The sequence below is a fragment of the Amborella trichopoda genome, chromosome 10 (genome assembly GCF_054954075.1).
Source record: "Amborella trichopoda isolate Santa Cruz 75 chromosome 10, AtrichopodaSantaCruz75HAP2 v2.0, whole genome shotgun sequence".
In the NCBI taxonomy this organism is placed as follows: domain Eukaryota; kingdom Viridiplantae; phylum Streptophyta; class Magnoliopsida; order Amborellales; family Amborellaceae; genus Amborella; species Amborella trichopoda.
The window spans coordinates 34,267,500-34,295,126 of record NC_142345.1 but is presented as its reverse complement, the minus strand read 5'-3'; the positions used below and the strand labels follow the sequence as shown (position 1 = coordinate 34,295,126).

Here is a 27,627-nt window from a genome sequence, read left to right as displayed (position 1 = left end):
CAAACAAGCCTTGAGAGTTATTTTTGTTACTCTCTCCAAAAGTTACTTCAATTGGCTGAGTACCTCATGAAACTTTTTCACATCTCTAGAACAAAGAGCACAAGACTGATTATTAACTGTTACCTTATGGGGAGCTTATTTACTAATTAGGCATGAAATAAGTATCTTAAAGAAGCAATACTGAGGCTGAAATGTGAAGCTCATGATATTAGCTTTATAGGCTAAAACCAAAGTACCATTTGACCACATGTCAACCTAGAGTAGGTTTAGAGAATGTAATCTGCAAGGATACTGAAAGGTAAGAGTGGTTGAACAAAAATGGGCAAAATTTGTATGAATTATGGGTGGGAAATAAGTTGTTGGGTACTAAATATTTGTATGAATCATGGATGGGAAATAAATTGTTGGGGGATTGAATGTCACCCCAATACCAGAAAAGGAAGCAAGCTCTAATAGGGAACAATTTCATTTGTGTAAAGGCCCCAAACTTCAGATCTGGAATTCACCAATTGAGATACATATTAGAAAATAGTATGTATGTTTAATGGATGCCTTCATATATCTCTTCACTAAGAAAAAAAATTTCACTTGACCGACAACACTTAGGGCCTGTTTGACAACTGGAAGTTGGTTGTTATCTAGAATTTGGAAGTTACTTCTCCCTGTGAAGCTAGATGTTCTGGCTCCTAGTACTGAAAGGTATTGTGTTTGGTAAGTTGTCTGAAATTTAGAGGGAGCCTGGAAACCTATGTTTGGTACCACCTAGAAGTTATCAAACCTGGAGACCTGATAGTTAACCAATTTAATCCGTACATAGAAGAATTTGTATTTTGAAGTAATATTGATTTTTTAACAAAAATCTAATAGGTCATCCAAAATAGATCAAGCAAGAAGAATGGATTTGTACGTTACTAAATGGTTTTATAATGATTCATTGTATAATTATTTATGTTTCCTAATTAATTATATCCAAAAAACCTCTTTTATCCAAGCTCCTTGCATACGAAATACAATTCTTAGTGTCAATTCAACTTATAAATTAATGTTATACGCATCAAATTGGATTTTTAAGGACTTAGAGACATACATGAAAGCTTGGGTTAATGTATGAGGCAAGATTTGCTTCATTTGTTAATATCAATATTAATTTTCTGCATCATATATTCCAAATTACGACGAACATTTAGATTGAATATCCCAAATTTCATGGTTAACTATTCTACAAAATATTTTGTCACTAACCATTAATCAAATACGCTATGAAGGTCCCATATCACCAATATATGGTTCTCAAGTGTAGACAAGCCATTACCGACTGAAGGAGTTCCAGGTAGCCAAGACTTCGAAAAACTTAGAGTATAGGCCTAAACCTTTCCTAGACCAATCCCTAACCACAACCCTAAAATTCTCCCCACTAAGAACCCATTTATAAATTGAAAACATCCCAACAGACATAACAGGGCACGTGGCATGAAACTGCCAAAATTGTGGGGTCCACTATGTCTGTGTAACAGCTATTTACGCATGCATAATACTGTGTTTCGCAAGAGATCTACGGCCCAGATTGAGTCGCCACTTGCAAGAGCCGTTATCTAGGTTCTAGCCTATAAATATAAACCCTTAGCTATACGGTATAGGGGCCCGGAGTGTAGAGAATTAGGTGAAGCCCTACTACTCTACGCACTGAACCCTGAATCTTTGGAAACCCTAAAGTTACTAACCCCAATTTCCCTTCTCATAGATCTTTGAGCCTACTTTGAACCTCTGAAACCTTATCCTAAGCCAATAAATACCACCAAGCCGATCAAATCAAAAGACTCTTGGTTACACCCATGGACCCTAGGCTTGATATCCAGTTCAAGTCTAAGTTAGCACCCACTAAATCTTAACACTATTCAATCCCAAATGGCAAACTCTAAGAGGCCAAAGAGGTCGGTGCACAATCTCAAATCTAAGCCAGACCACCAACTCCGGGTGTCATGACTGTGGGCCTGGTTTCAAGTAAGTTCATCATTTTTTATTTTTTCTTTGGATTTTATTTTATTTAGTATAATTTAGCCCTAGTTCCCTATTCCAAAATCATTTTCTAAATCTCTCCCCTTGTTTGCGAATTTTCGACCGCATCGTCCCATAAGTCGGTAACCACCGGTGGTTTGTGAGAGAGAGTGGTCAGTGGCATACTCCAATCTCTACCTCTGATCGACTATGTTCCCATTCGAAGGTGCTTGGCATCGCGGTCAAAGAGTCGTGCCATGGCTCGCCGCCGTCGGGCGTTGTTGTGAACATCAAGTATACAAAGATAATGAGAGACTTTTATTGGTATATGATTTTTTTTTTTTAACGATTCACATGGTTGTGCCACAATTGGGATTTCATCTCGCAATTGTACTCCTTAGACATGGTCCTCAATAATACTTTGAGTTGCTACTGGATCACCGTCATCTACCTCATTGGTTATGATCTCAAAAATTCGTTCTCGAAATTGCAGCTCAAGCACACCATCCACTCCTCTCATCATCGTGATAAAGTTGTGCAAAACAGCCGTTGAAATTACTATTTTGACTTCTGTGTTGAATGGATAATGAAATTGCTTCTTTAGCATTGGAAAGAATGCTTTCCATAAACCAAAAGTTCGCTCAACAACATCCCTTAGAGATGAATGGACTTTATTAGAAAATTCTTTGGCGTCATGAGGTGCCCCATTGCCGATCTTAAAATTACTTATATGGTAGCGAACCAATCTGTAGGGAGCAAGGAAACCCCACATGGTTGGATAGCCCCCATCCACAAGATAGTATTTTCCTGCACAAGTTGGACAAACATGGTCAGTTACTTAACTACTATCATGTTATAAATAAGACCTACAAAATTGAGAGGCATTGTTAATCGACCGGTCTCTCTTTCCAAAGCATCGTATAAGATCTTGGAGTCCGATGCAGATCCTTCATGTCTTGCAAGTATATACTGGAATTGCAAATCGAAGCCCACTACAGCCATCGTATTTTGGGATAATACACCTTTCCTATTCCGAAATCGTCTATGCATGTGGCTCTTAACCCACGCTGGGATTGAGTTCCATCAATTGCGCCTAGGCAATCCTGATAGAAAATGCAATGAATTTTTTAGCTGTTGTAATGAAGATTTTTTTGTTAAAATTAGTGCTACCAATTTTGCAATGAATTTTAAAAAGTGAATACTATTAGTTACCTTGAAATATGGGTCATATCTTTCGTTACCAGCTATGTGAGCTGGTGTTTCTGTCCTTGGAGGCCATAAAAATATTTTTCCTATAGCCAAAACAACCCTCAGTACTTTATTGAAATGATAACTAATAGTTTGCCCAGAGTGCTGGAAACGAATTTGTGTCATCCTATTACATTTGTCATGTGTAACAGTACTTATGAATATCGCTACTTGACACAAATCTAGTATTTTGCAGTGTGCTTCTGTCTCTTAAAAGCCTACAAAGTTCAATGAATGCAGACGTTCCATATGCAATAGATCAAAGCAATTCTGCTCATGTCCCTCTAACATATAGGCAACAAACTCTGACCCTGTGAATGGAGCAACGTGAACTCTCTTCCTCATTAAATATGCATTGTAGTATCAAAAGGTCACACAACACACGACATATAAACCACATAGCATTGCATTGAATCTAAGCCGCTCGAAATGATCCATATCATCTATAATTGAAAATTAAAGTTGAGAGGACATATATAAGTTCAAAGAGGAAAATTTTACATTCTAGAAATACAAAAATATAAACACATTAGTCAATCATTTGTCATCAAATAGATAATATAACATTTTATACAAATGAAAAAACAAAATGGTAATGTCATATTTTCACCGTATAGAATTACATATACATATACACCACACATAAGCATAACGTTAAGTATTTTCATTAAAAGAAGAAGGTCTCGTTACATCAATAGGAAAACTACTCCAAGGCATGAAGTTCGTTCATCCATTCATATATAGGTCAAGACAAAAAAAAAATGAGTGCTTAGACTGCCAAAAGTAAACTTTTATGAGTCCAAATAAAATAAAATAAAATAAACCCAAAAAAAAACTTCACACCAAAATATTAATTTGCCATTTGTTTCATCTCCTCCTCTTAAAACGCCCCTCGGCACTCAGACGGCAAGGCTAGGAACATATGAACTTTAGATGTACTTTGGAAAATACTGGTAGCCTTCAAGATGGCTTCTAAGCCTACCTCCCCTTTCTCATATAGCTCGTCAACAATATCCATGCATTTCTTCATCTTTATCTCAGGTCGAATGGGAGCTCGGAGACTCATCATCTCTGTCATAGTTTCCATCAATTTAGTTAAACTTGAGCCACTTGTTCAGTAAGAGTGCTTTGCCTTTTCTTTTGAGACACCTCAGAGGGAGTATAAGGGCGGGGCCTCTTATATTGCCTCGATGATGTTCTACGAGCATTGCTTGGGGTGGATATATCGTTATCCTCATCACTAGTATCTAAGTGAGGAGACTCTATTAGTGAATCATTCAATTCATAGGGAGGTGCATTATCATCGGTGCCTCTGTCAACCAAAGTCTCACAATGCCTCCCATCAATAACAATGTCTCCAAATATTTTGTCCAGCTCGTTAACATCATGAGCACTCTTACCTCTAAACTTGCCAGCCCATGGGTAATCCTGCGAAGTTACAAACATGTACAACTAAGAATTCTAACTATCTAAAAGATTAACTTCTATAAAAGGATACCAGTGATACAATAAACTAACCTTTATATATTGATCCTAAAGTTCATTCTCTGCCGTCACCATACCTCTCAGTGGATCCCTTCCAAAGCCAGTTGACCGGATCATTTTCTTCAGCTCAGAGTACATTTTTCTAATCAATTTGTGCTTGTTTTCCATTCTCTCACGGTCGAATGATTCACCATACAAGGCCACCATCTTAGCATTCATTGTTGCGAAGCAATGTCCTTCCCTTCTATGTATGAATCAAAGGTAAGAACATAGCCACAGTATATGTTTATGCAAATACTGAAAATGGGCAATTTGCTGAGTGCCTACAAAAATAGAAATCACAAATCACAAAAAAAATGAAAAGAAAGTTCCACCAAGCACAATCACAACACAAGATTTAATGTGGAAAACCCTTCAATGTGAGGGAAAAACCACAGGACAAATTCGAAAGAGGAATCCACTAAAAACAAATCAGGGTTACAATATAGTTTCTTCTCAAGTTTTTGCCCAAAACTTGAGGCTTACAATCAAATGAGAGAACAACAATAACTTAGAGAAGATATAAAATTACCTCATAAGCACCAACAAGATCATCTCTTTCCCACCTCAAAAAGGCCAAAAAAAATTGGTCTTCCAATGGCTTGGAGATACCACCGAAAGGCACACCAACTATTCCGGTTTTTCAGCTGAGTGTCTCCAAAACAAAACCCTTTTTGTTTTATCTTTTTAAAACACCCTCTACGTTCTCTCTCTCTCTCTCTAACCCTTTCTTATTTTGTTGGTTTTTTGTTTTTCTTTTCACTCCTTTATGAGGCTGGATCCCACAAGGTAATCACCCAACAAACTCCCCCTCCAGACCCATGAGGAGGGCTCCCCCATACTGGATGCTCACATGGCACCTATGCCTGCCAAAGCTCTGTGTCTTCGTCATCATGTCTAACAGATTCTGGTCGGTATGTATTTTGTAAATCTTCATGAACCTATTTTCTAAGACATGTCGAATCCAATGGTACCACACCTCAATGTGTTTGGTTCTAAAGTGGAATGCAGCATTCTTGCTCAGATCAATAGCGCTTTGACTGTCACATCTAACTACATACTCCTTTTACTTCAAACCCAACTCCATAAGAAAACTTTTCAACCATAGCATCTCCTTACAGGCTTCTGTGGCAGCAATATACTCTGCCTCTGTAATCGAGAGTGCAACACATTTTTGCACCTTTGATTGCCAAGAAATTGCTCCTCCTGTAAACGTAAACATGTAACCCGAAGTAGCCTTCCACCAAAGGTGATGAGTTTCCAAAACATAGACAAACTTTAGATGCGCTTCTTAGATACCTTAGAATCTATTTTACAGCTTCCCAATGTTGTTTGCCTAAATTTACCAAGTATCTGCTAACTACGCCGGTGGCATGTGCTATATCAGGCACTGTGCACAATATAGAGTACATCAAACTTCCTATGGCTGAAGTATAGGGGATCTTCTCCATTTCTTTCTTCTCTTCACTGCTGGTTAGAGATAACTTGAAACTCAACTTGAAGTGTCTAGCTAATGGTGTATCGATTGGCTTGGTATACTTCATGTTGAATCTTTCAAGTACCTTCTCAATGTACCTTTCTTGAATTTGCCACAACTTTTTGTTCTTCCTATCACGCTTGATTGTCATGCCCAAAATTTGTTTTGCAGCCCCTAAGTCCTTCATGTCAAAAACATTGTTCAATTCTTTCTTCAACCTGTCAATCAAATTAGCATCTTGACTAACGATAAGCATATCATCAACATATAACATGAGAATAATAAACGAAGATTAGAATACTTTCTAAGGTAAACACAGTGGTCTATAGTGGTTCTCGTAAACCATGACTCATCATTAAATAGTCAAATTTTTTGTACCAGCCGTGGAGCTTGCTTCAATCCATACAAGCTCTTCTTTAACTTGCATAACATGTGCTCCTTGCCCTTCACTAGGAAACCTTCTGGTTATTCCATATATATTTCTTCCTTTAGATCTCCATGCAAGAAAGTTGTCTTGACATCTAACTGCTCAATCTCCAAGTCTTGACTAGCCGGTAGGCCTAGGATGGTGCGAATAGAAGTCATCGTCACAACGGGAGAAAAGATTTCATCAAAATCAACACCCTTTTTATGCCCGAATCCCTTGACAACCAGCCTTACCTTGTACCTCATTTTCTTCTTGTCATCTTCAATTTTCAACCTAAATACTCACTTATTCTTCAAAGCTTTTCGTCCTTTTGGTAGCTCAATAAGCTCATAGGCTTTATTCTTATGCAAGGACTCAAGTTCTTCTTGCATGACTTTCTTCCATTGTTAATTTTGCTTATGTACCATAGCTTCTTTAAAACTTTATGGTTCACCATTTTCAGTGAGTGTAACATACTATAATGATGGATATTTTGTTTAGGTTTTTCGTTCCCTTTGTGACCTTCTCACCATAGGTCATTCTTCTTGAGGAGGCTGCTCCCCCTGCTCAACATCATCATGTACATCATCATTTTGAGGAGTCTCGCCACCTCAAACTTGGCCATCTTCATCTTGAACTTGCTGCCCATCATCATTATGTATGGGTAAAAGGGCTTGTGCTTCTAGTAGCTCATCTACAAGCCTCTTTGGCAGTTCCTCCTTATCAAAATCGAAAAGTGTTTGGTTTTCACGAAAGATCACATCTCGGCTTCTATGCAGCTTCTTAGCCTTGGGATCCCACAACCTGTACCCAAATTCATCATCTTCATAACCCAGAAATACACATTGGGTTGCTTTGTCATGTAACTTACTTCGATGCTCTTTAGGTACATGTATGAAAGCCATACATCCAAAGACTCTCAAGTGTGAGTAGGATACATCCTTGCCGGTCCACACTCTTTATGACACATCCCCTTCCAATGAAGCCAAATGAGATAGATTTATCAAGTAGCATGTCGTATTCATAACTTCACCCCAAAACTCATTTGCTAACTTAGCTGAGGAAAGCATGCTTCTAACCTTATCCATTATAGTACGATTCATTCTTTCTACAACACCATTATGTTGCAGTGTGGAAAGAACAGTCTTCTCATGTCGTATGTCATGTTTGGCACAATAGTCCTCAAACTTCTTTGAGGTTTACTCTCCACCATTATCTGTGTAAAGGCATTTCAAGGACTTTGATGTTTGTCTTTCAACTATGATATGAAACTTTTGAAAAATTCAAATACTTGGTCTTTGCTCTTCATGGCAAAACTCCAAACTTTCATGGATGCATTATCAATGAAAGTGACAAAATACAAAGCACCACCAAGAGTTTTCACAGTCATAGGGCCACATACATCGGAGTAAATAAAATCAAGTATTTCAGTATCCCGTTTAGTTTTAGCATGTGAAAAGGAAACTCTATGATGTTTTCCTACTAAACAATGATCACAAGGAGTTAAGGACATACCTTTTAGACTTGGAAAAGAATTTCTCTTCGTCAGAATCTCCAAACCTTTCTCACTCATGTGACCAAGTCGTTGATGCTACAAGGCAGATAAAGATACTTCAAGGGCAGTGTTCACCTCTCCTTTGGACAGTTGTTCAGTCTTGTAGAGAGAGCAGCTTTTCTTGCTTCTTGCCACAACAAGATAGTCTTTTTTCAACTTCAACACTCCATTGCCAAACTGTGACTCATACCCTTCATCATCAAGCATTCCTGTTGATATGAGATTCAATCTAACGTCTGGAACATATTTCATATCCTTGAGGACCAACTTGTAGCCAGTATTGGTAGTAATGCAAACATCACTCATTCCAACAATTTTAGATACTTTATTATTTCTCATCCTTATCGAACCAAAGTCTCTCGACTTGTACATGGTAAAGAAATCTCTGTATGAATTAGCATTGAATGATGCTCGTGAATCAATCACCCAATTTGAATCATCACATGCTGCACTAACACAACCTTCACCACACGTCAAGAATATTATAATGTCATCGGAGGCAACTGCAATGGTTTCCTGATGTTCTTTATTTCCATCACCACATTTTCCTTCTTTTTGATTTCTTTTGAATTTCCGACACTCCTTCTCCATATGTTTGGGCTTATTGCAATAGTAACACGTCACTCCTTTTCTCGACTTGGATCTCCCTTTTGATTTGTTTCAATTATGATTTTCTCTATTCTTCGGTCTCTCCCATTCTTCAGTGACTAATGCGTGTGAGTGGGAGGAATTTGAAGATTTTCTTCTCATCGCTTCATTCAACAAACTACTTATAACTTGGCTCATGGTAACAATCCCATCGGATGCCGAGTTGCTAAGGGATACAACGAGCGTCTCCCAAGTGTCAAGTAATGAGCTCAATAATAACAATGCTTGCAACTCATCATCTAGCACCATTTTCATAGCCGCCAACTGATTTACAATGGTTTGTGTTTCATTCAAGTGCTCCGCAACCAATCTGTTCTCCTTAAACTTTAAGTTTACAAGTTTTCTAATTAAAAATGCCTTATTTTCGGCTGTCTTTTTCTCATACAAATCATTTTATTTCTTCCACAAGGACATTACATTAGTTTTTGTTGATACATGGTGGAACACAATATCATCCAACCATTGTCAGATGCAAGCCATTGCTTTCCGGTCTAACTTCCAATCATCATCGGTGATGGTTTCCGGCCTCTTCTCTATCCCCTCAATTGGCAAATAGAGGTCTCTATAATAAATAAGGTCTTCCATCTTGGCCTTCCAAATTGACCAATTACCCCTATTCAAACTAATCATCCGTGTAAAGGTATTTGCATCCATCTTTGATTCACACACGAATAAAAACAAACATTTGATGTGCAAATGCTCTGATACCAGTTGTTGGGATGCAATGCCATTCCCTTTTATGTGTGAATCAAAGGTAAAAACATAGCAATAATGTATGTTTATTCAAATACTGAAAATGGGCAATTTGCTAAGTGCCTACAAAAAAAGAAATCACAAATCACAAAAAAAATGAAAGGAAAGTTCCACCAAGCACAATCACAACACAAGATTTAAAGTGGAAAACCTTTCAATGTGAAGGGAAAAACCAAGGGATAAATCCGAGAGAGGAATCCATTAAGAATAAATCAAGGTTACAATATAGTTTCTTCTCAAGTTTTTGCCCAAAACTTGAGGCTTACAATCAAATGAGAGAACAACAATAACTTAGAGAAGATACAAAGTTACCTCACAAGCACCAACAAGATCATCTTTTTTCCACCTCAAAAAGTCCCAAAAAAAATGGTCTTCCAATGGCTTAAAGATACAACTAGAAAGCACACCAACTGCTCCGGTTTTCCAACCGAGTGTTGGGCGTGAGAGATAGCAAAAATGGCATTTGGATGGCCTGAGAATGGTGATGGAAATCTTGCTACAAACATGCACTCTCTTCTCTCCAAAAGCCTTCAAAGAACCCTATCTTTGCTTGCAAAGAGTGTCTCAAAAAAAAAACGCTTTTTGTTTTGTCTTTTTAAAACACAATCTATGTTCTCTCGCTCTCTCTCTAACCCTTTCTTATTTTGTTGGGTCCTTTTGTTTTTTTCTTTTCACTCCTTATGGGGTTGGACCCCACAAAGCAATCACCCAACACTCATCTTATCACAGTTTTTTTGCTGGAAGCCCACAGGAGGTCCCTTTTTCTTCCCAATCTTATGTTGGCTATTAGTTTCTCTATTCTTTTTGACCTCTACCATAAATTGAATGAAAGAAAGTTCTCGAGTAGTACTCTACTGAGAATTTTTTTGGGAACTACTCTTAGGTGTTGAAGTTGGAGGCATAGTTGAAGGTTGGGTCTCCATGCCTATGAAATTTAGATATCATATATCAACCATTCCAAAGATTCAATAGAACAAGATACCATAGAAAGATCATTACAAAGAATAATCACACTTATATGTCCCATTTACAAATGCACTTCAAGTTCTTCCAAATGAAAACCCCGACCCCGACCATGGTACCATCATTCAGCACAACAAGATTGCCTTACCCCATTATCAGATTGTGTTACCCCAGTTTAGACTTCCTATAATTATACAAGGCTCACCATATCAAAGATAATATACAATCCCCTTTTATTTTATTTATTTGGGGCACATGAGCAATGTCAAGGGTGTTTGAGGCCTTACAATAAAAGAGCAAATATCAAGTATGTGTTTCACATTAGAAGACAAATCAAATTTTATATCACACCAAGGTAGTAAATGCATTAATTGCAATCAAATATGAGCAATAATAATAATAATAATAATAATGAACAAAATAAGTCTTCTATCTTCTGTGACGCTTCGTCTCTCCTTTTTTTTCTTTTCTTTTTTTAATAGAAATTTCAACAATATATAAGGCAACAGAATAGCACAATATGTATTCAAAGATGCGATATATGTTTAGAGTGATTGTTTCTCTCTAACATAGAAGTCTACCTTAGAATAATAAATTATCCTTCCATCGTTTTTATTAATATCACTGTATAATAGCAAGTTAAGATATATATGCTAAGTCAACTGAATATCGTGTTACCAACTAGCAAAAACAAGTTTTATCAATTTGCAATCTCTAATCAAATGAAAAAAAATAGGATCAAAACAGTAGCCTATGGGCACTTGGTTTTATTGTTATATGAAATGTAGAGAGAGAGTAAAGAAGGTCGAGGGAGGAAAAAAAAAAAAAACCCTCCCGTAAGAAAGTCAAAAGACAAGTGGTAAAGTTGAGTTTTATGCAAACATAGCCACACAACCAATTTATTTTATATTCTTTTTAGCCAAATTTGGTTATGTCAACAAACTACTATTTACAGAGCAGCACGCTGAAACAGTTGAGCATAAGAGATCTGTAAATTACTTACGAAAGCTTTCTGGAACCTGATCGTGGATAAAAAAAAGTTGATTGGGCTAAAGATCTACAGTAGATAAAGATGAAGATGGGATGAAAAATACCCAACGAATTAAGGCCAAGAGGTAACCCATTATTTGTCAGTACGGCTGCCGATACAACTCATTAGGGTTTGAGGTGAGAGAAAGAAATAAACAAAACGATAAGAGAGACTTGAAAAAAAAAAAAAAAACAATATATATACTCCTTTTACTCTTATTTTGTGGTTGAAAAGGTACACAAAGTTCTTTGACGATTGGGCTAATGAATCAGCGCATAGAAGACCCAGTAGTGGTATATTCACGACGGATAAAAAATTTATCGTGCGTGCATGAATAGAGAAGAAAGAAAATTCACCATGAATAGTATATAAGAGAGATGGTAAATAAGAGAAATTCTACCAAAAAAAGGTTAATGGACCTGATGAACCTGGATTGCTCCTAGAGGTAACGACAATTAATAAAGAAATGAATAATGGACGAGAGAGTAAGAGATTGACCTAAATTTTGCAGAGACAAAACGGTAAAGTAAATAAAAAAGCACGAAAGTAGACATCAAAACTGTGTAAAAATATAGAAATAGGTCATGAGGCAAGCTTGAGATCCATACCTGAAATGCTTTAAAACCCTCAAATCACTGGTTTTTCGCTGTGAGATCAAAGACATTGGAGAAGGGGAAAAGAGGCGAATAGAGACACTTGACTAAATGGGTGAAGTTGGAGAGGGAAGAAAGGGAAAACAAAATAAACAAGAGAGGTTGCACATGTGAAGTGACAAGAAAAAACTTTCAAGCGGCATGTGATCTACGCTCCTTAAGCTTCGTTTTCCATGGGGAGGGTGGGAGAGGCACAATCCCAATTTTTGAGGATGGCGGGCTTCTTGCATCTTAAAAAAAATATTAACCCAAATATGTGGGTTAGAATTTGGGATGCCCAACTGCTCTAGTTCCAATTGTAAAACGTACCCTTAATAAATTTGATCAGCATCTTTACAATTGAATTTGCCTGTGTGACCACCGGTCCATATCGGGTGGATTTGTGACCCAAAACGATGGGAATCAGGCATAGGGATGGCAATCGGGTCGAGTAGACCTAAACGGGTCTAGGTCTACCCGGCCTTTGGGGGTCAACCCGATCGAGCATACAACACATAAAATAAATAAAAAATATATATTATACAATACATACAAAAAACTAATTTTCTTAATTTAATTTTAGACCTGAGTTCGGACCCAAATGACTTAAACCCAAAGTTGAGGCCGAATCCAAGTCACTTTAACCCGGCTAAAGTCCGGGTGGAGACATCAGACCATTCCAAGGGTCACCCTAGATCATTAAGTGTAGACATCAGGCCATTCCAAGGGTCACCCTAGATCATTAAGTGTAGACATCAGACGATTCAACGGGTCATCCTAGATCCCCCACCCACCGGACCCATTCCAGATCCCCCGATTTTTATACACAAACGTTCATTAAACGCAAAATTATCTAATTAACCACAACAAGAGGCTTGTAGCAACTGTTATAACAAAGAATATCAAGTTTTAGGGTGAACTTAGTCTCATGCATTGAGATGTATCAAAGTAAATTCTAGGAAAAAATAATTAACTGTTCTTGATCATATCTATGTAGCCCATTTTATGTCAAAGCAGAGTTTTTCAATATGCATGCAATAAGAGCATTTACATTTATATGCAAATGCAAAAAATGTCCTAACAACATCTGAACATTATCTCAACCATTCAAAATATCAACTGTACAAATCATGTTCCACCATTCCGCTCCCATTCCGCTCTATCAAGGGCTCTGCCCATCAGTTGGGAATAGGGTTGAGGTTATGGTAACACTACATGAGCCTCAACTGCCCTAGCTTTTCATTTCCACTGCACGCATTCGAAAACCACCAACTATTTCTAAAACTGTCGAAAACCACCAACTATTTCTAAAACCGGTAGGGATATGCATTCCCCCAATCTACCCAAAAAAAAAAAGCTCTACTCTCAATCATTCACCATATCTCTTCTCACTCCTGTTCAATTCAACTACACACTACTGAACAGAAAGTTGATGATTTATTTGTCATACTGTTTATCTCGCAAATACAATCATGGCATACAAACTCAATTTTCAACCCCTTCAGGTTAATGATGCTGTTCATCAGGTAGCTACCTCAAAATATAACTGAGCAATGATATCTCCTAAACTCTCCCACCCTAGTAAATATTACAAGTACACCCTAAAAGGGCAAAAGTTAGTAACGCCATGGGTCTAAGGAGGCTGGAAATATCCAAATTTTTGGATAAAATTGGCAATCTTTGTCATTAACTTCGCACATCTAATAATAAAAGAAACCAAAATAGCAACATTCAACATTCCATCCACAAACAAAGTAGACATACAAAAATTCACTTAAATGGCAATAGACAAAGTCTGCTTGAGCCAACATTCTCAATATCCGCAACGAACAATCATCACTGACGAAAATTTTCCTAAAACAAAAAAGCAAAACAAGTGCGAGAACCATAAGTTTATAAGCAAGGCATGAGTAATTTAGGCAGAAGCTCCCTTCCCCTTCTTCCTCTGGATCTTCTTCATATAGAACTCTAGCTCCTTACCCTCCAAGACGTATCTGTCAAAGCACCACAATAACACAATCAATAAATTACAAAATCGTTCACCAAAGCATATATTGGAATATAATGAATCCCAGTATGCCAAGTTAACCAAAAGTTAACAACAAAAAATACCCCTTGTCCTTCATTGCATATTTTTTCTTTTAGGGAAGGGGTACATTTTGTTAGTTGTCCGGGGCAACAGTGAAAATAAACTATAGATGGCTAACATTCAAATTTTCCAAGGCAAGGAACACATCTACTTCCAACCCTCTCATACAATTAAGTATGACGCGTCACTAAACAAATTATTCTCAGATTGTCATCATTATCCCCATAAAACAAAGCATCTTCCCATCCAAGATGATTAGCACTAAATTGGAGGTGCAATTTCTGACCAAAACTTTGGATGAAGGAATGCATGCTTCACCACATTTAAACATCCCATAAGGATATGAAGCACCCAAAAGGGAAAGAGAGATGGACGTTTCTAATTACCCATCAGCTCGTCCACATTGTCCAGGGCGAGACGAGATGCATGCCAATAGTCTGCCACCACCAAACTGTTCTTCAATGTGTGGGTCAAGTTTGTGACCCTCAAGACGCTTTTCCAGCTTCCTTTTAACATGGTCACTCTTTTTCACCTCCTCTGTAGCACCCTCAGCTTCCTGAAACAACATGAAATTATTGATTTGTAATAGACAGTTCTAATTCATTGAAGATCCTCTGAATAGTTGGTACGAATGCAAAAGCATATACAATGAGCATCATCCATGTAGGGGACAGTACACAAGAAAAGCGCTCATAAGTCAAAGCATAAGACACGGAAGAGGGTATAAATACAAGAAAGCAAGTTGACGATGTTATGAGAACTTTATATATTAACCAAGAAAGACAAAACCTATTTCATGTAAAATAACTACACAAAATGAGGCAAGAGATATAATAATGCACTTCACTTTTTCTACAAGTAATTTTACCATAATCGAGGTCCTTGCATGAAGTCTACAGTTTGTACAGCAGAGGAAGGAAACTATCCATAACTACAATTGAAGACAACCCTAAAACACAATAAAATGTCTTATTTTTCTTTCCCTGTGGGAAAGGATGCAATCATCCAATTATTCTCAGGATTTTAGCAACATCATCAAAAGAATCTCTGATAAGCCAGCCAACCTGGAGTTGGAACATGGTAACTATCCCTCAAATTCTTACAACGTGGAAAACGGATCATAAACAGCTACATCTGTTAAATTCTGGCATACTTTAGCTATGAAAATGATGTCTCAAGGCACAAGAGCTCCTTCATATGCATAATGATTATGAAGTGCTCAATAATCTAGCAGTGAAGAACAATCACCAGGTACATTTTTTAATCCTAGAACTTTCTCAATTGGATGGCTGAAGCTCGGGCCCTCACCAAGCAGGGCTTGTGTTCAAGGTACTATAAAGAGTGCATGTTGTCAGAAAGGAAAAGAAGACAGCTTGTTTCACTTGCATTCAATTCCCTGTAACCACTATAAACTCAATGATGCATTAGTACAATATGATCGTAACTTCTCATCCAGCTGGTTAGTAGCTTGTCATCTAGACAGCCACGATCCACTTAGCAAGGTCAGGGATGAGCAGATTTAGATGCTAGAGATTGCCCAATCAAGGAAGTGAGGGGATAACATACAGTAATATCACTAGACGTCAATGTGATTTCCAAGTAGAAAGAAAAGCATTGTAAATTCTAAACCCTCGACTGGAAGAAACCCATGTTTGTGACTGAAGTCAGACACAGAATGCAATGCATCACACATAATATAAAATGTAAAAACTCCTAATTAGGGAGCCTCGTTAACTCCAATATAAGCACTTATGAGGTTATGAGTGAGGAAGCAAGATTCTATGGGTCAAGCCTAACTTATCTGTCCATTACTTTTAGAGTTAATATATTCCTTATGTTACAAAACTAACTTTATGGACATAATATGGAAAAATTAAATGTGAGATGGACCCCACCATGTAACACATAATCCTGAAAAAGTAAAAAGAAGTCAAGGAGATATAATGGTCAGATAGAATATTACTAGCTTTTTTTTTTTTTTTTTAAAGTAAAGTTTATTGTATTTCAAAGCCAAAATTACAAAAGGTGAGGTGACCCAAGAAGGGTCACGCTATACAATTCCAGTAAGCTCAAGTAAAACAAAGAATATGCAGAAAAGGAAGGGAGCCACTCAGAAGAGTAGGGAAGGTAGAGGCCTTAGGTCCCCAAGGTCGGACAGGACGCTCCGAGCTTGGCCAACCTGTCAATTTTTTAGTTGGCCTCTCTGAACACATGTTTCCAGACAATGTTAAAATCTTTGGTGATGTAAAATAATTTCTTCAAAAATGTCATCAAGTCGCCAGGGCCAAGCTGAGCGATTAGAGGCCCAAGTGATGATATTCTTGGCATCTCCTTCCACCGTCAAGTCGTGACTCCAAGCGAGGTTCCACTTGCGAAGGTCCTCCAAAAGGGCAAGGGCCTCTGCAAGAGTGGAGTCCCCAAAACCAATAGGGCGGGAGATTGTCATCAAAATACTGCCATCACGAGAGCGAATGAGTCCCCCCTATGCCAGAGGGTCCCATGTTGCCAAGGGAGCAACCATCGAAGTTGAGTTTGAAAGCACCCTGATCTGGTGGTCTCCAAAGGGAAGCTCTCGAGAGCTTAGGAGGAGAAAATGCCCAAAAGATTGGACCAGTTACAGTGGAAATAAGAGGAAGGTACATCCTTGAACAAGGGGTTAATGGTCGCCCAAAAGGCCACAAGAGAGCAACCATCGAAGTTGAGTTTGAAAGCACCCTGATCTAGTGGTCTACAAAGGGAAGCTCTCGAGAGCTTAGGAGGAGAAATGCCCATAAGATTGGACCAGTTACAATGGAAATACGAGGAACGTACATCCTTGAACAAGGGGTTAATGGTGGCCCAAAAGGCCACAAGGTTCCTGACCTTGTCTGCCAAAAGCCTTGCCGAGGACCGCCTTCTCCTGAACATTATCTAATTTCTTTCGGTCCAAAGAACCCAAAGGGTGGCAAAAAATGGAGGCTTTCCACCAGAGCTTTCCCCCCTCCGACCAATTCAAAACATAAGTCCAAACTGTCCACGAGAATTCGCAATGAAGGAGAAGATGTTCATTAGATTCTTCATCCTCGAGGCACAAAACACATATGTTGGGAATTTGCACCCCTCTCCTTTTTAGGTGATCCACTGTAAGCAATCTCTCGTGTAAAGGTATCCAACAGAACACCTGGACCCTATGCGGAACGAAAGAATTCCAAGCTTTGGAAAACATGGGATTAATGGGGCCAGAGGCGTAGGAGGTGGAAGTGAATGCACGAAAGAAAGATGAGACCGAGAAGGCACCTGAGGGGGATGGGGCCGGGATAATTCTGTCAATGCCAAAGAGCTGAAGGAAGATAGAGTGCATTGAAGCAGCCAAAGAGAGGTATTCCTCCATCTCATGATCTAAAGGTACCCCCTAAATACAGGGGTCCAAGCTCTAGCTGATCCAGAACCAGAAAAATTGTCCACCACCGAGGAGAGATGATTGAGGACTACACGGCACAGGTTGGGGTACTGGTCCCTAAGGGGGGTCTAGCCACACCAAACGTTTATCCAGAACCTCACCTTCATCCCCTCTCTAGGTCGAAATCGAACATGTAGCGGGAAAAAAGCCACGGCTTCGCAAAATAGACCTCAAGAAGCCAGAGAGATTTTCGTTGGTCTTACATTTCAGGTGACATTTGCAGAAATCTTAATCAGGTTCCTACAAAATATGGATTATTATGGATTTCATTCAGCTCTTAGACAAACGTTTGTAAACATTTTAGTCATATCAATTCCTCTAATGGCTGTCGAAAGAACATTAACATTATGGTTATCACAAAAAGATGGTTTAAAGCCATAACTCCATTTTCACCGATGTTTAAAGGAGCAGCGAACTGGATCGGAACCCGCCAGCTTAGCTTGGGAACTGATGGGGTTGGTCCGGTCCCACCAAAATATTGGGAACCGGCCAGTTATGGCCAGTTCTCTGACAGAACAGGCTGGTTCTGATAGAGAACCAGCCCCAAGTTTTAGTTTTTAATTTTTTCAAAATTCCTTTTTTATCTCTAATTTTTTTAAAAAAATAACAGTATCAATATCACAGAATGACAGTATCAGTATCACAGAATGACAGTACGAGTATCACATAATGATAGTATCAGTATTACAGAATGTCAATATCAATATCACAAAATAACAGTATCAGCATCACAAAATGATAGTATCAGTATCACATTTTGAGTATCACAACTCACATTTCCTGCAATTTCAAGCAAATGACGTCCGTTCATAAATAAGGCCATAACTATTGATTTGTTTAGAATCCGGAGATGTTTCCAAAACCAATTTTACACTAGACACACATCTTTCAAATGGGGGTAGTTTGAAAGCAATTGGACCTCGTTTGGTTACTCGAAAGTTCATGACAACCAAAGTGATGGTTCTGAACTTTAGTAAAATCTGTCCACAGTGACATACCTTCACAAATAATGGCATATCTTTCAATCTAGGAGGAAGTTTGAGATATGCTCAACATGTAATTTCAAGAATACTCAAAGATCTTTCAAATGACAGTGGTTTAAGAGAACGAACTTCATTTGGTCAGTAAAAATTCGTGATAACAAGGACACCAGTTCTTAAAATTTACTAAATCTGTCAACAGTGACCTACGTGCACATTTTAAAGCATAATTCTTCATGCATAAAGAATTTGAGTAATATTCAAACATGAACATTTTAGTAGACGCAGATATCTTTCCAATGGCAGTGATTTGAGGTCATTTGGACCTCATTTGACTATTCAAATGCTTAATACAAAAACATGCAAGTTCCTGGAAATTCACAGTGTCACAAGGCATGCTTCAATAAACACTTAATAACTTTCAATCCACAATAGATATTAACATAGAATCAGCTCCATTTGATTTAGACATACATAGGCATGTTTCCATAGATTTTTGTGAGCAATAGACCCATTCTCAACATCAAAACTAATCATACAACAGAGGCATCAGTTCAATAGACTGGTGCATAAAATCACTATACACATTTGCTCTTTATCACATATTCCATGCTTGTAGGTATTCTCAATTTCATTCTATAAACTTGATGCAGGGGTGGTAGATCCACTTAATCAACAATTATACCTTCAATTCCTCTGTTACAGTCTTCCTCAAACTTCTTACAAGGCTCCAATAGTGAGATAGCAAAGAGCTTTCAATGACTCTAACCGTTGGCTCTTAGAGAGAGAGTGAAAATGAATGGTGAGGGGGAAGAGGGCTTAAGTACCCTATTGGCTGAGTGGCAGTCCAAAGCTGGACAAGTGGCAAGCACCACACATGCACAAGGACAAGTGGCGTGTGTGGCAACATGCATCTGGCAAGTGGCAATGACACGCACGGCGCTACACGAACAGCGCTAGTCCATTTTGCTCCATCTTACTGCTGCTTGTGAAAATTTCTTCTTCTTCTTCATATACACTCACGGTGCTGCCTCTTTCTCCCCCTTTCTCGCGCAGCATTACGCCCGTTGCGTTGCTCCTCTCTTCACAGACGGTGATGCCCCTCTCTCTTCACAGACGACGACGCCCCTCTCTCTTCACAGATGGCGATGCCCCTCTCTCTTCACAGAGTGCGATGCCCATCTCTCTTCACAGACGGCGATAACCTTTCAAGCACGGTGATGCCCCAAATGGTGCCGACCTTTCACGCGCGGCGTTACCCTTCACGTGCAGTGTTACCCTTCACAAGCAACGTTACCCTTCACGCGCGGCGTTACCTTTCATGGACGGTGATACTCCCTTGACACGCACTGCGGTAAGCTTCCCCCTTTACTGTTGTGTGTGCTTCATTCCTATCAAACTCCTGCCACCGTATGTGTTTCCGTGGCCGAAAAATCGTGGTCCTTACATCAATGTAAGGACCAAGTTTTCTCGACCATGGATACACGCCTGGTAGAAGGGTCTGATTGTCTAGATGAAGCACACGGCAGTGAACAGAGGAGAGGCGCAACACTGTTTGGAGAAGAGAGACAGGCAATGCCACGCGCATGAAGGACCGTCATGTGTGAACAATGGAGAGGAGCAACGCCGTTTGGGGAAGAGAGAGAGAGGCAACGTCGCACACGTGAAGGGAGGAACATTGCGCGTGAACAGAGGAGAGGGGCAACGCCGTGCATGGCAACACCGTGTGTAACACTGCTGTGTATGGAGAGTGAATGCCACCTGCTGAGTGCATGCAGCCACACATGCCACTTGTCCAGCTGCATGTGTGGTGTTTGCCACCTGTCACCACTTGGACTGCCACCTCCCCACCAAGGGAGTACTTATGCCTCTCCCTCTCCCACCCGCCATTCACTTCACCCTCTCTCTCTCAAGCTTTTCAATTTGGAGCCCCTTTTGTTAGCTATTGTTCACCATTGAGGAGCCTTGTTAGAAGCTTGAAGGAGGAGACTGTGGGAGAAGATTTGAAAATACAGTGCACCTAAGGTAAGTGGATCATCTACCTTGTAGGTCCCTAAGCATGGATTGGCCATGAATCAAGTATGATAATTTGCATAAGTAGTGGCATGATTAATGGATGCATATGCACACTGTTGTACTGTAAATTCCAGCAATTTAGCTTGCCTTTGCATGACCAAAATGAGTATCAGATCTTCCTTCTTTTTCATGGAAAGTCAGTGAATATGTGTTTTTGTGTATCTAATGGAAAATGAGAAAGGTTTATGTTAAGAATTAACATAATTAGAAGCTAATTGATTGTCATGTTGAGTGATGATGTGACTGTGCTGTAATTTCCAGGAAGGTTCGATGTTTTTGTAATCTACTTTTGACCTATCAAATGAGGTCTAATTGACCTCAAACCTCTGGCATTGAAAAGATATCTGTGTCTACTAAAATATTCATGTTTCAATCTGGCTCAAATTCTTTATGCATGAAGAGTTATGCTTCAAAATCTGTAAGTTGGTCAGTGTGGAAAAATTTCGTAGAAGTGCAAAACTGATGTCTCTGTTGTCACGAATTTTGATTGACCAAATAGAGTCCATTTTCTTTTAAACCACTTCCATTTGAAAGATTTATGAGTATGCTTGAAATCACATGTTGAACACATTTCGACTTTCTTCCTAAATTGGGAGTTATACAATTATTTGCAGAGATATGTCACTGTGGACAGATTTTGTAAAATTCAAATTCCAGAACCATTACTTGGTGTCACAAACTTTTGAATGACCAAATGGATTCCTAATGTTCTCAAATTGCCCTTGTTTGAAAGATACATGTTTTTACTCGAATTTTGGTTTTGGAACCACTTTAAAATGTTTTATGTATTGAAAGTTATAATGGTGCTGAGTGGGACATGTCACTGTCCCAACTGCACAACAGGTTTCAGATGGGATGCCTCCTTTTTAATAAGCTTTTGAAAGGTCAAATGGGGTCCAAACGCTTTCAAGCCACCCCCTTTTGAAAGATACGCATGTCTAGCAAAAAATTGGTTTTGGAACTATTTTCGAATTCCAAATGGATAGAGCATTATGGCCATGTTTATGGTTGGACGTCACTGTCTGAAATTGCAGGAAAATATGATACTGTGATACTAAAAATATGACACTGTGATATTATAAATATGATATTGTGATACTGAAAATATGATACTGTGATACGGTGGCACTGATTAATATATGTGATTATGTTATAACGAACTGTTATATGTGCCATGACCACTACGCAATGGGTCCTCCATTGGTAGTGGCTACTCTAATTCTGTTATATTAAAACTGTTATATGTGCCATGACCACTACGCAATGGGTCCTCCATTGTTAGTGGCTACTCTAATTCTGTTATATTAAAACTGTTATATGTGCCATGACCACTACGCAATGGGTCCTCCATTGGTAGTGGCTACTCTATATTAAGACTGTTATATGTGCCATGACCACTACGCAATGGGTCCTCCATTGGTAGTGGCTACTCTATATTAAGATTGTTATATGTGCTCTGACTGCTACGCAATGGGTCCTCTATTGGTAGTTGGATTCGTGATTCTGCTATACTGAAAACTGATATTTGTGATATGACCACTACGCAATGGGTCCCCCATTGGTAGTTGGGTATATTGTACCTCGACTCCTATGATAAGAGTAGAGTCGAGGAGTGACTGTGAATAACAGGGAGGGTCGCGCCCCCAAATTGTCATGGGCACTACGTATTGGGCCCTCCAATGGTAGTATAATGCCCTCCCGCCCGAAGGCGTAAGGAGAGGGTTGTCTTGCAAGGCCACATCCTATCGAAAACCCCAAAGCGCGATGGGGATTGTGTGCATGAGTGAGGACATTACAAAATGGGACCTCCATTTGTCATTGTCCTCCCTTCTGAATGAGGGTAAAAATCCCAAGTTACAGGATTGACTTAGCCTAGTCAATGTGGCTTCTACTTTGGAAGCAAACAATTTTGTTTTCTGCCTATCTGAATTAGATATTCTGTATGAGTATCTGACTGGAACTGTCATAAGTTACAATGTAATTGCTATTTCAGGAAATATTCGATGCTCTGGTATTTGAACCTTACTCTCTTTATACTGCTAGTGTTTATATTCTGATGCAGGACTCCACTCTATGATACAAGTATGATCTTTGATGAACCGTAGGCTATGTTATTATGTATCTGCATGTAGATGGGAATACAAGGGTCGTGATCTACTTACCGGGCATATAGCTCACCCCACTTACTTTCATTTATGTAGAGTGATAGCACTTGACTGTGAGAGTCGAGCAGCAGAGTGGTGGCGGCAGACTTTTGAAGCTTCAAACCCGTAAGGGATCCCTTTCTGCAAAGTAGGTGTCCAGTGGAGACCACTAGGTTGTTTTGGTGTGATGTACTGTAAAGTCAGGCTTGTAAGCCTTGAACTATATTGTAAAGAATCTTGGAGTTTGAATGAAAATTTAATGGTTTTAATTTATTCAGTCTAAAGTGCTTGATGTACGAGTTTTATTTAACTTTTGTGGTTTGCTTTGATTCTACATTTCTAACACGCATTGAGCCCCTCCCGCCTAACTGACATTCGCGACCTCCGGTCGCAATCCTGCACTCTGTCGCCCTCCGGTAGGGTAGGGAGGGGTCAGGGGGCCGGGGTCGTAACAGTTAATGGCCAATTCACTCAACCGGATTGCAGATCCAAACCACTGCTTCTAAAGATGACCTCCAAAATTTGTCTATATTGAAGTACTGAACAATTAAAAGAGCATGTCATATGGCATGTGGACAGCGCACAATCACATGGGATGTAGAAGTATAGATGCGCTCATGTAAATCAATCTCTCATTAAGCCATCATTGATTTACAGGACATAATACTCACGTCTAAAAGCTCGAAGCATCTGCTCTTGCATTCACCCTTTCAAACTTGGAAGTGAGGCATCAGCAACTACAATTAGCATTTCAAGCTCACAATTAGAAGTAAATCATACTCGACAAGAAACTCCAATCATGCTTCCTGTATTGGATAACATTCCTTTTGTCGGGTAAAGTGATTAGTTGTCTCATTATCCATCTGAATCACAAAAAAGTAGCTCTGCTCATTTTATCAAGGACAAAGCACCTCAATTTCGCTTCATTCAACACCAGGCTCTCAAAACTTTGTTGGCTGCCCGTCCCTGATTGATACCCCTCCAAGTATATAGTTTGAGATGCATTTTTGGATGTCATCCAGTGCTGAAAAAAACTCCATAAGAAAAAGAATATGAAATAAAATAAATGCCAGAGGTCAATACTGTGTAACCATAGTTTTGGCACTTGATTTCATTCCTTGATTATGTTGTTTTATGTAAATATCCTTCTACAAATTTCCCATAGAAGTCAACCAACCTAAGGAATAGAGAGCATAATAATCAAATACAATTATAGATTGTGGACATCATTGGATAGTTTGCATCTTTTGCCCATAGGTATGTATAGATGGCCGCGCTCCCCAGAACCACAAGTTTGTCTTGAGCAAAACTACAATTTACAATTTTAGAAATTATTGGTTTTCAAAGTTTGAATACCACAATTTTGACATGCCTCACATGGCCATCAGGGATCAGTCATGTACAACAATATCATCCAACTATGACAATCATTTTTGTGCATAGAAAGTAGCAAGGACATTAGTTAGCACGTGCTACATCGCAAGAAGAAGATTCCTCCCTTTAATATGCCCATAGAGAAAAAAGCAGACAATAAAAATGATAAGAAAGTATAACATGGAGTAAATGCATCATACACTCGTAAAAAAAGGTCCCATATAAGAAAATGTGTGCTAGCCTTACATCAAAATCTGAAGGCATGCCTTCATTATGTATCAATATAAAAGTCTGAAACCCAAGTGTATAAATATATCGCAACACACTACATAAACTCTCAAAACATGCTCAATGAGTCATCTATTTAATCCATCTCAATCCAAAGAAAAGGGAAAAAGAACAAGCCTTCTAATTAAGTTTAGAAGCTATCCATGAGGTAATTTGAGGAACACATGTGAATGGATCAAACCACAAACTTAGCATACACTATCACAGTCAATCACAATTGCATGTCATAACCAACAAAAGAAAATAAAGGCCACATTTTATTTTAGAAGAATAATAAACACTGCATAACCATCGCTTCCATAAATTAAATATGTACATAAGCTTCCATCGTCTCAACTAAAAGTACAAGCTAAGCGTGCACAATATATAATGGAAAAAGGAAAACAACATTAAAAAACTACCCAAAATGAAAATACAGCAAACGTGCTAAATAAGACTTGCAAGTATTCTCATTACTCTCCCTTCTATAAATTGCTAATAAACCACTAATCTGCATAGGGTACCAAGCATTTACCCACACTGAACGAATTGATATTTGCTAATGACTATTAAATGGATTAAAAATAACCCAAAAAACATCAAAGCACCATACCTCTCCTTCCTTCTTCGTGGCTGAAGCCTTCTTCTTCTTCCCAAGATCAACCCCATAGTGCTGAAGATACCATTGCTTAAAGGGAGCAGCATCAACCTGAACAATGGCACTCTTAACCAGAGTCTGAGTCCGGACCAGTTCATTATTCGATGCATTGTAAACCACATCAAGAATCCTGGTCTTTCTTGTTACTGCTTCACTGCCCCATGAACAATTTCCAGTGTCGAGCCTCAAAGCCCTCCATTTCACATTACCACCTCTTACCCTAACCCTCCTCACTGTCTTGTTGCTCGAGAGCTTGGTATTCGCAGGTTGACGCCCTAGCTCATACCTTACAGATGAAATCAAAACATTATGCTACAAAACTAGGGGAAAGAAAGCATATAATAGATGAAACTTGAAGCGAGGATAGGGATTAGGGTTCTGGGGCATACTTTCGCTTTTTCCTCCATGACTTCTTCTTGCCTCCTGTTGCTCGACGCTTGTGCATAGAATCCCTGGAGATACCTGCAAAAGAGAGAAATGATTAATAAATAAATCAGAGGAGAGTCACAGAGTACCAGATAGATAGAAAGAAGCGAAAAAGAGACCCATTGTCTAGGAGTAAGAGAGATGGAGTAGATATAGAAAAGAGATATTGCTTGAGATGAGAGAGAAGAGCGACAGAGGTTGCTAAGAGATAGATACCTGGAGGGAGAGAGAGAAAAAAAGGGAAGAAGAGAGAGAAAGAGAGAGATACCCATGGTTGAGGCGGGGTTAGGGTTTGGTGGAGGGTTTCTGGTTCAGCTCGCAACAAGGAGGAAGAGGTCACGCAACAGTGATGGAATGCCAGTCCCAAAAACCCTAAATGTCAAAAAGGCAAAATGACTGAGAAGAGCCCTTGCGTTTTATGGCTTTCTCAAATGCCCTCTTCCTTTATAAACCCCTTGATTATATGAAAAATTCTTTTTAACTTTTTGTTTTCATTTTTGTACGTTTTTTTAAAAAAAAATTTTTATCAAATTGCACCAGGGTTTGAAAACTAGGCGAGTCGAACCGGACTCGCCCGATTTTACTAGGAAATCGGCAGTTCTTGTGCCGATTCCACCACAATATCGAGAATCGCCAACGTCTAGAGAGAACCGGACGATTCCCAATAGTGAATCGTCGAGTCACTGTTGAGACTCGTCAAGAACACGGGCTGCACAGTGTTCTTCATTATTTTGGTGGTTTTTTATTATTTTCTTATCGTTTTTCATCTTTTTCAGCTTTACAATCGAATCTTGCAGGCTTTATTTTAAATTTTTCAGCCATTTCAGTCAATAAAAGACAATAAAAATTATCGATTTTGATCAAAAAAAGTTGGATCTGTGAAGAACGCTAAAAACGTTTTAGGGTTCCACCATTTCTTTGATTTCAAGCAAAAGAGGACATCATTTTTTGTAAAATTTGAGGGTTATTGATCGTAAGAGTGTTGTTCAAAAGTTTTTGTTCATAATTTGTGAGTATTTTGGACGAATACATATCAAATTTGAATTTGAAGCCACGGGTGTACGAAAAACAAGTACGAACTGTGTTTTTTTTTTTCGCCGTTCTATCAAATTCACTCAATATTTTATAAATAATATGTTAAATTTATAGGCTTTTGATTCGTTATAGTGTTGTTTATCATCACATGTATTCAATTTGAGTTTGATTTTTTAGAAAAAAAGACTGATGTCTGTGAAGAAAAAATGGACTACATTTTTTTTTTTTTTCTCGCCATTCTATCAATTTCACTCAATATTTTACAAATAATATGTTAAATTAATAGGGTTTTGATTCGTTATAGTGTTGTTTATCATCACATATATTCAATTTTATTTTATTTATTCAATTTGAGCTTGATTTATGAGAAAAAAAGACTGATGTCTGTGAAGAAAAAATAGACTGTAGTTTTTTTTTTTCCAACATTCTATCAATTTTACTCAATATTTTACAAATAATATGTTAAATTTATAGGGTTTTGATTCGTTATAGTGTTGTTTATCATCACATGTATTCAATTTGATCTGATTTATTCAATTTTAGCTTGATTTTTTAGATTGAATGACTGATATTTGTGAAGAACTGTTTTTTTTTTTTTTCCTCAATTCAATCGATTTTATTTAATATTTTGATAATAATGTGTTAATATTATAGGGATTTGATTCCTTATAGTGTTGTTTATCAAAACATGTATTCAATTTGATGTAATTTATTCGATTTAAGGCGGATTTTTGAGTTCGAATGACTGATGTTAGGTGAGTCTGTGAAGAACTGCGTTTTTATTTTTTTTAATTCATGATCAATTTTTTTGAAAAATAGTGATTTTTTGAAAAATTGTGACCAGTTTTTTATTATCATGAGGAATTAAACAATATTTTAAATTTTTATTGTTAAATTTTTAGTTCAAA

At 38.4% G+C, this 27,627-nt stretch overlaps 1 protein-coding gene and 2 long non-coding RNA genes across 4 annotated transcripts; all 3 read right to left on the bottom strand.

The window, feature by feature from the left end:
• Window positions 1-3,886: 3,886 nt before the first annotated feature.
• On the bottom strand, window positions 3,887-12,806 carry LOC110008324 (uncharacterized). 2 transcript variants are annotated; one of them, XR_016042640.1, is made up of 3 exons: window positions 12,208-12,806; window positions 4,762-4,972; window positions 3,887-4,671 (listed from the first exon to the last, which is right to left on the bottom strand). It is a non-coding gene; the product is annotated as an uncharacterized LOC110008324 (long non-coding RNA). The 2 variants fall into 2 exon arrangements; XR_016042639.1 differs by having other exon boundaries at window positions 4,762-5,051; window positions 12,208-12,593.
• A 1,082-nt stretch (window positions 12,807-13,888) lies between these two features.
• On the bottom strand, window positions 13,889-26,073 carry LOC18446642 (small ribosomal subunit protein eS8). Its single transcript, XM_006856753.4, has 5 exons — window positions 25,953-26,073; window positions 25,648-25,720; window positions 25,214-25,544; window positions 14,707-14,876; window positions 13,889-14,225 (listed from the first exon to the last, which is right to left on the bottom strand). The coding sequence occupies exons 1-5, from the start codon at window positions 25,954-25,956 to the stop codon at window positions 14,147-14,149; spliced, it is 657 nt and encodes a 218-aa protein (XP_006856815.1). The 5' UTR covers window positions 25,957-26,073; the 3' UTR covers window positions 13,889-14,146.
• LOC148780169 (uncharacterized) lies at window positions 23,578-23,953 on the bottom strand. Its single transcript, XR_016042641.1, has 2 exons — window positions 23,871-23,953; window positions 23,578-23,696 (listed from the first exon to the last, which is right to left on the bottom strand). It is a non-coding gene; the product is annotated as an uncharacterized LOC148780169 (long non-coding RNA).
• Window positions 26,074-27,627: the final 1,554 nt, after the last annotated feature.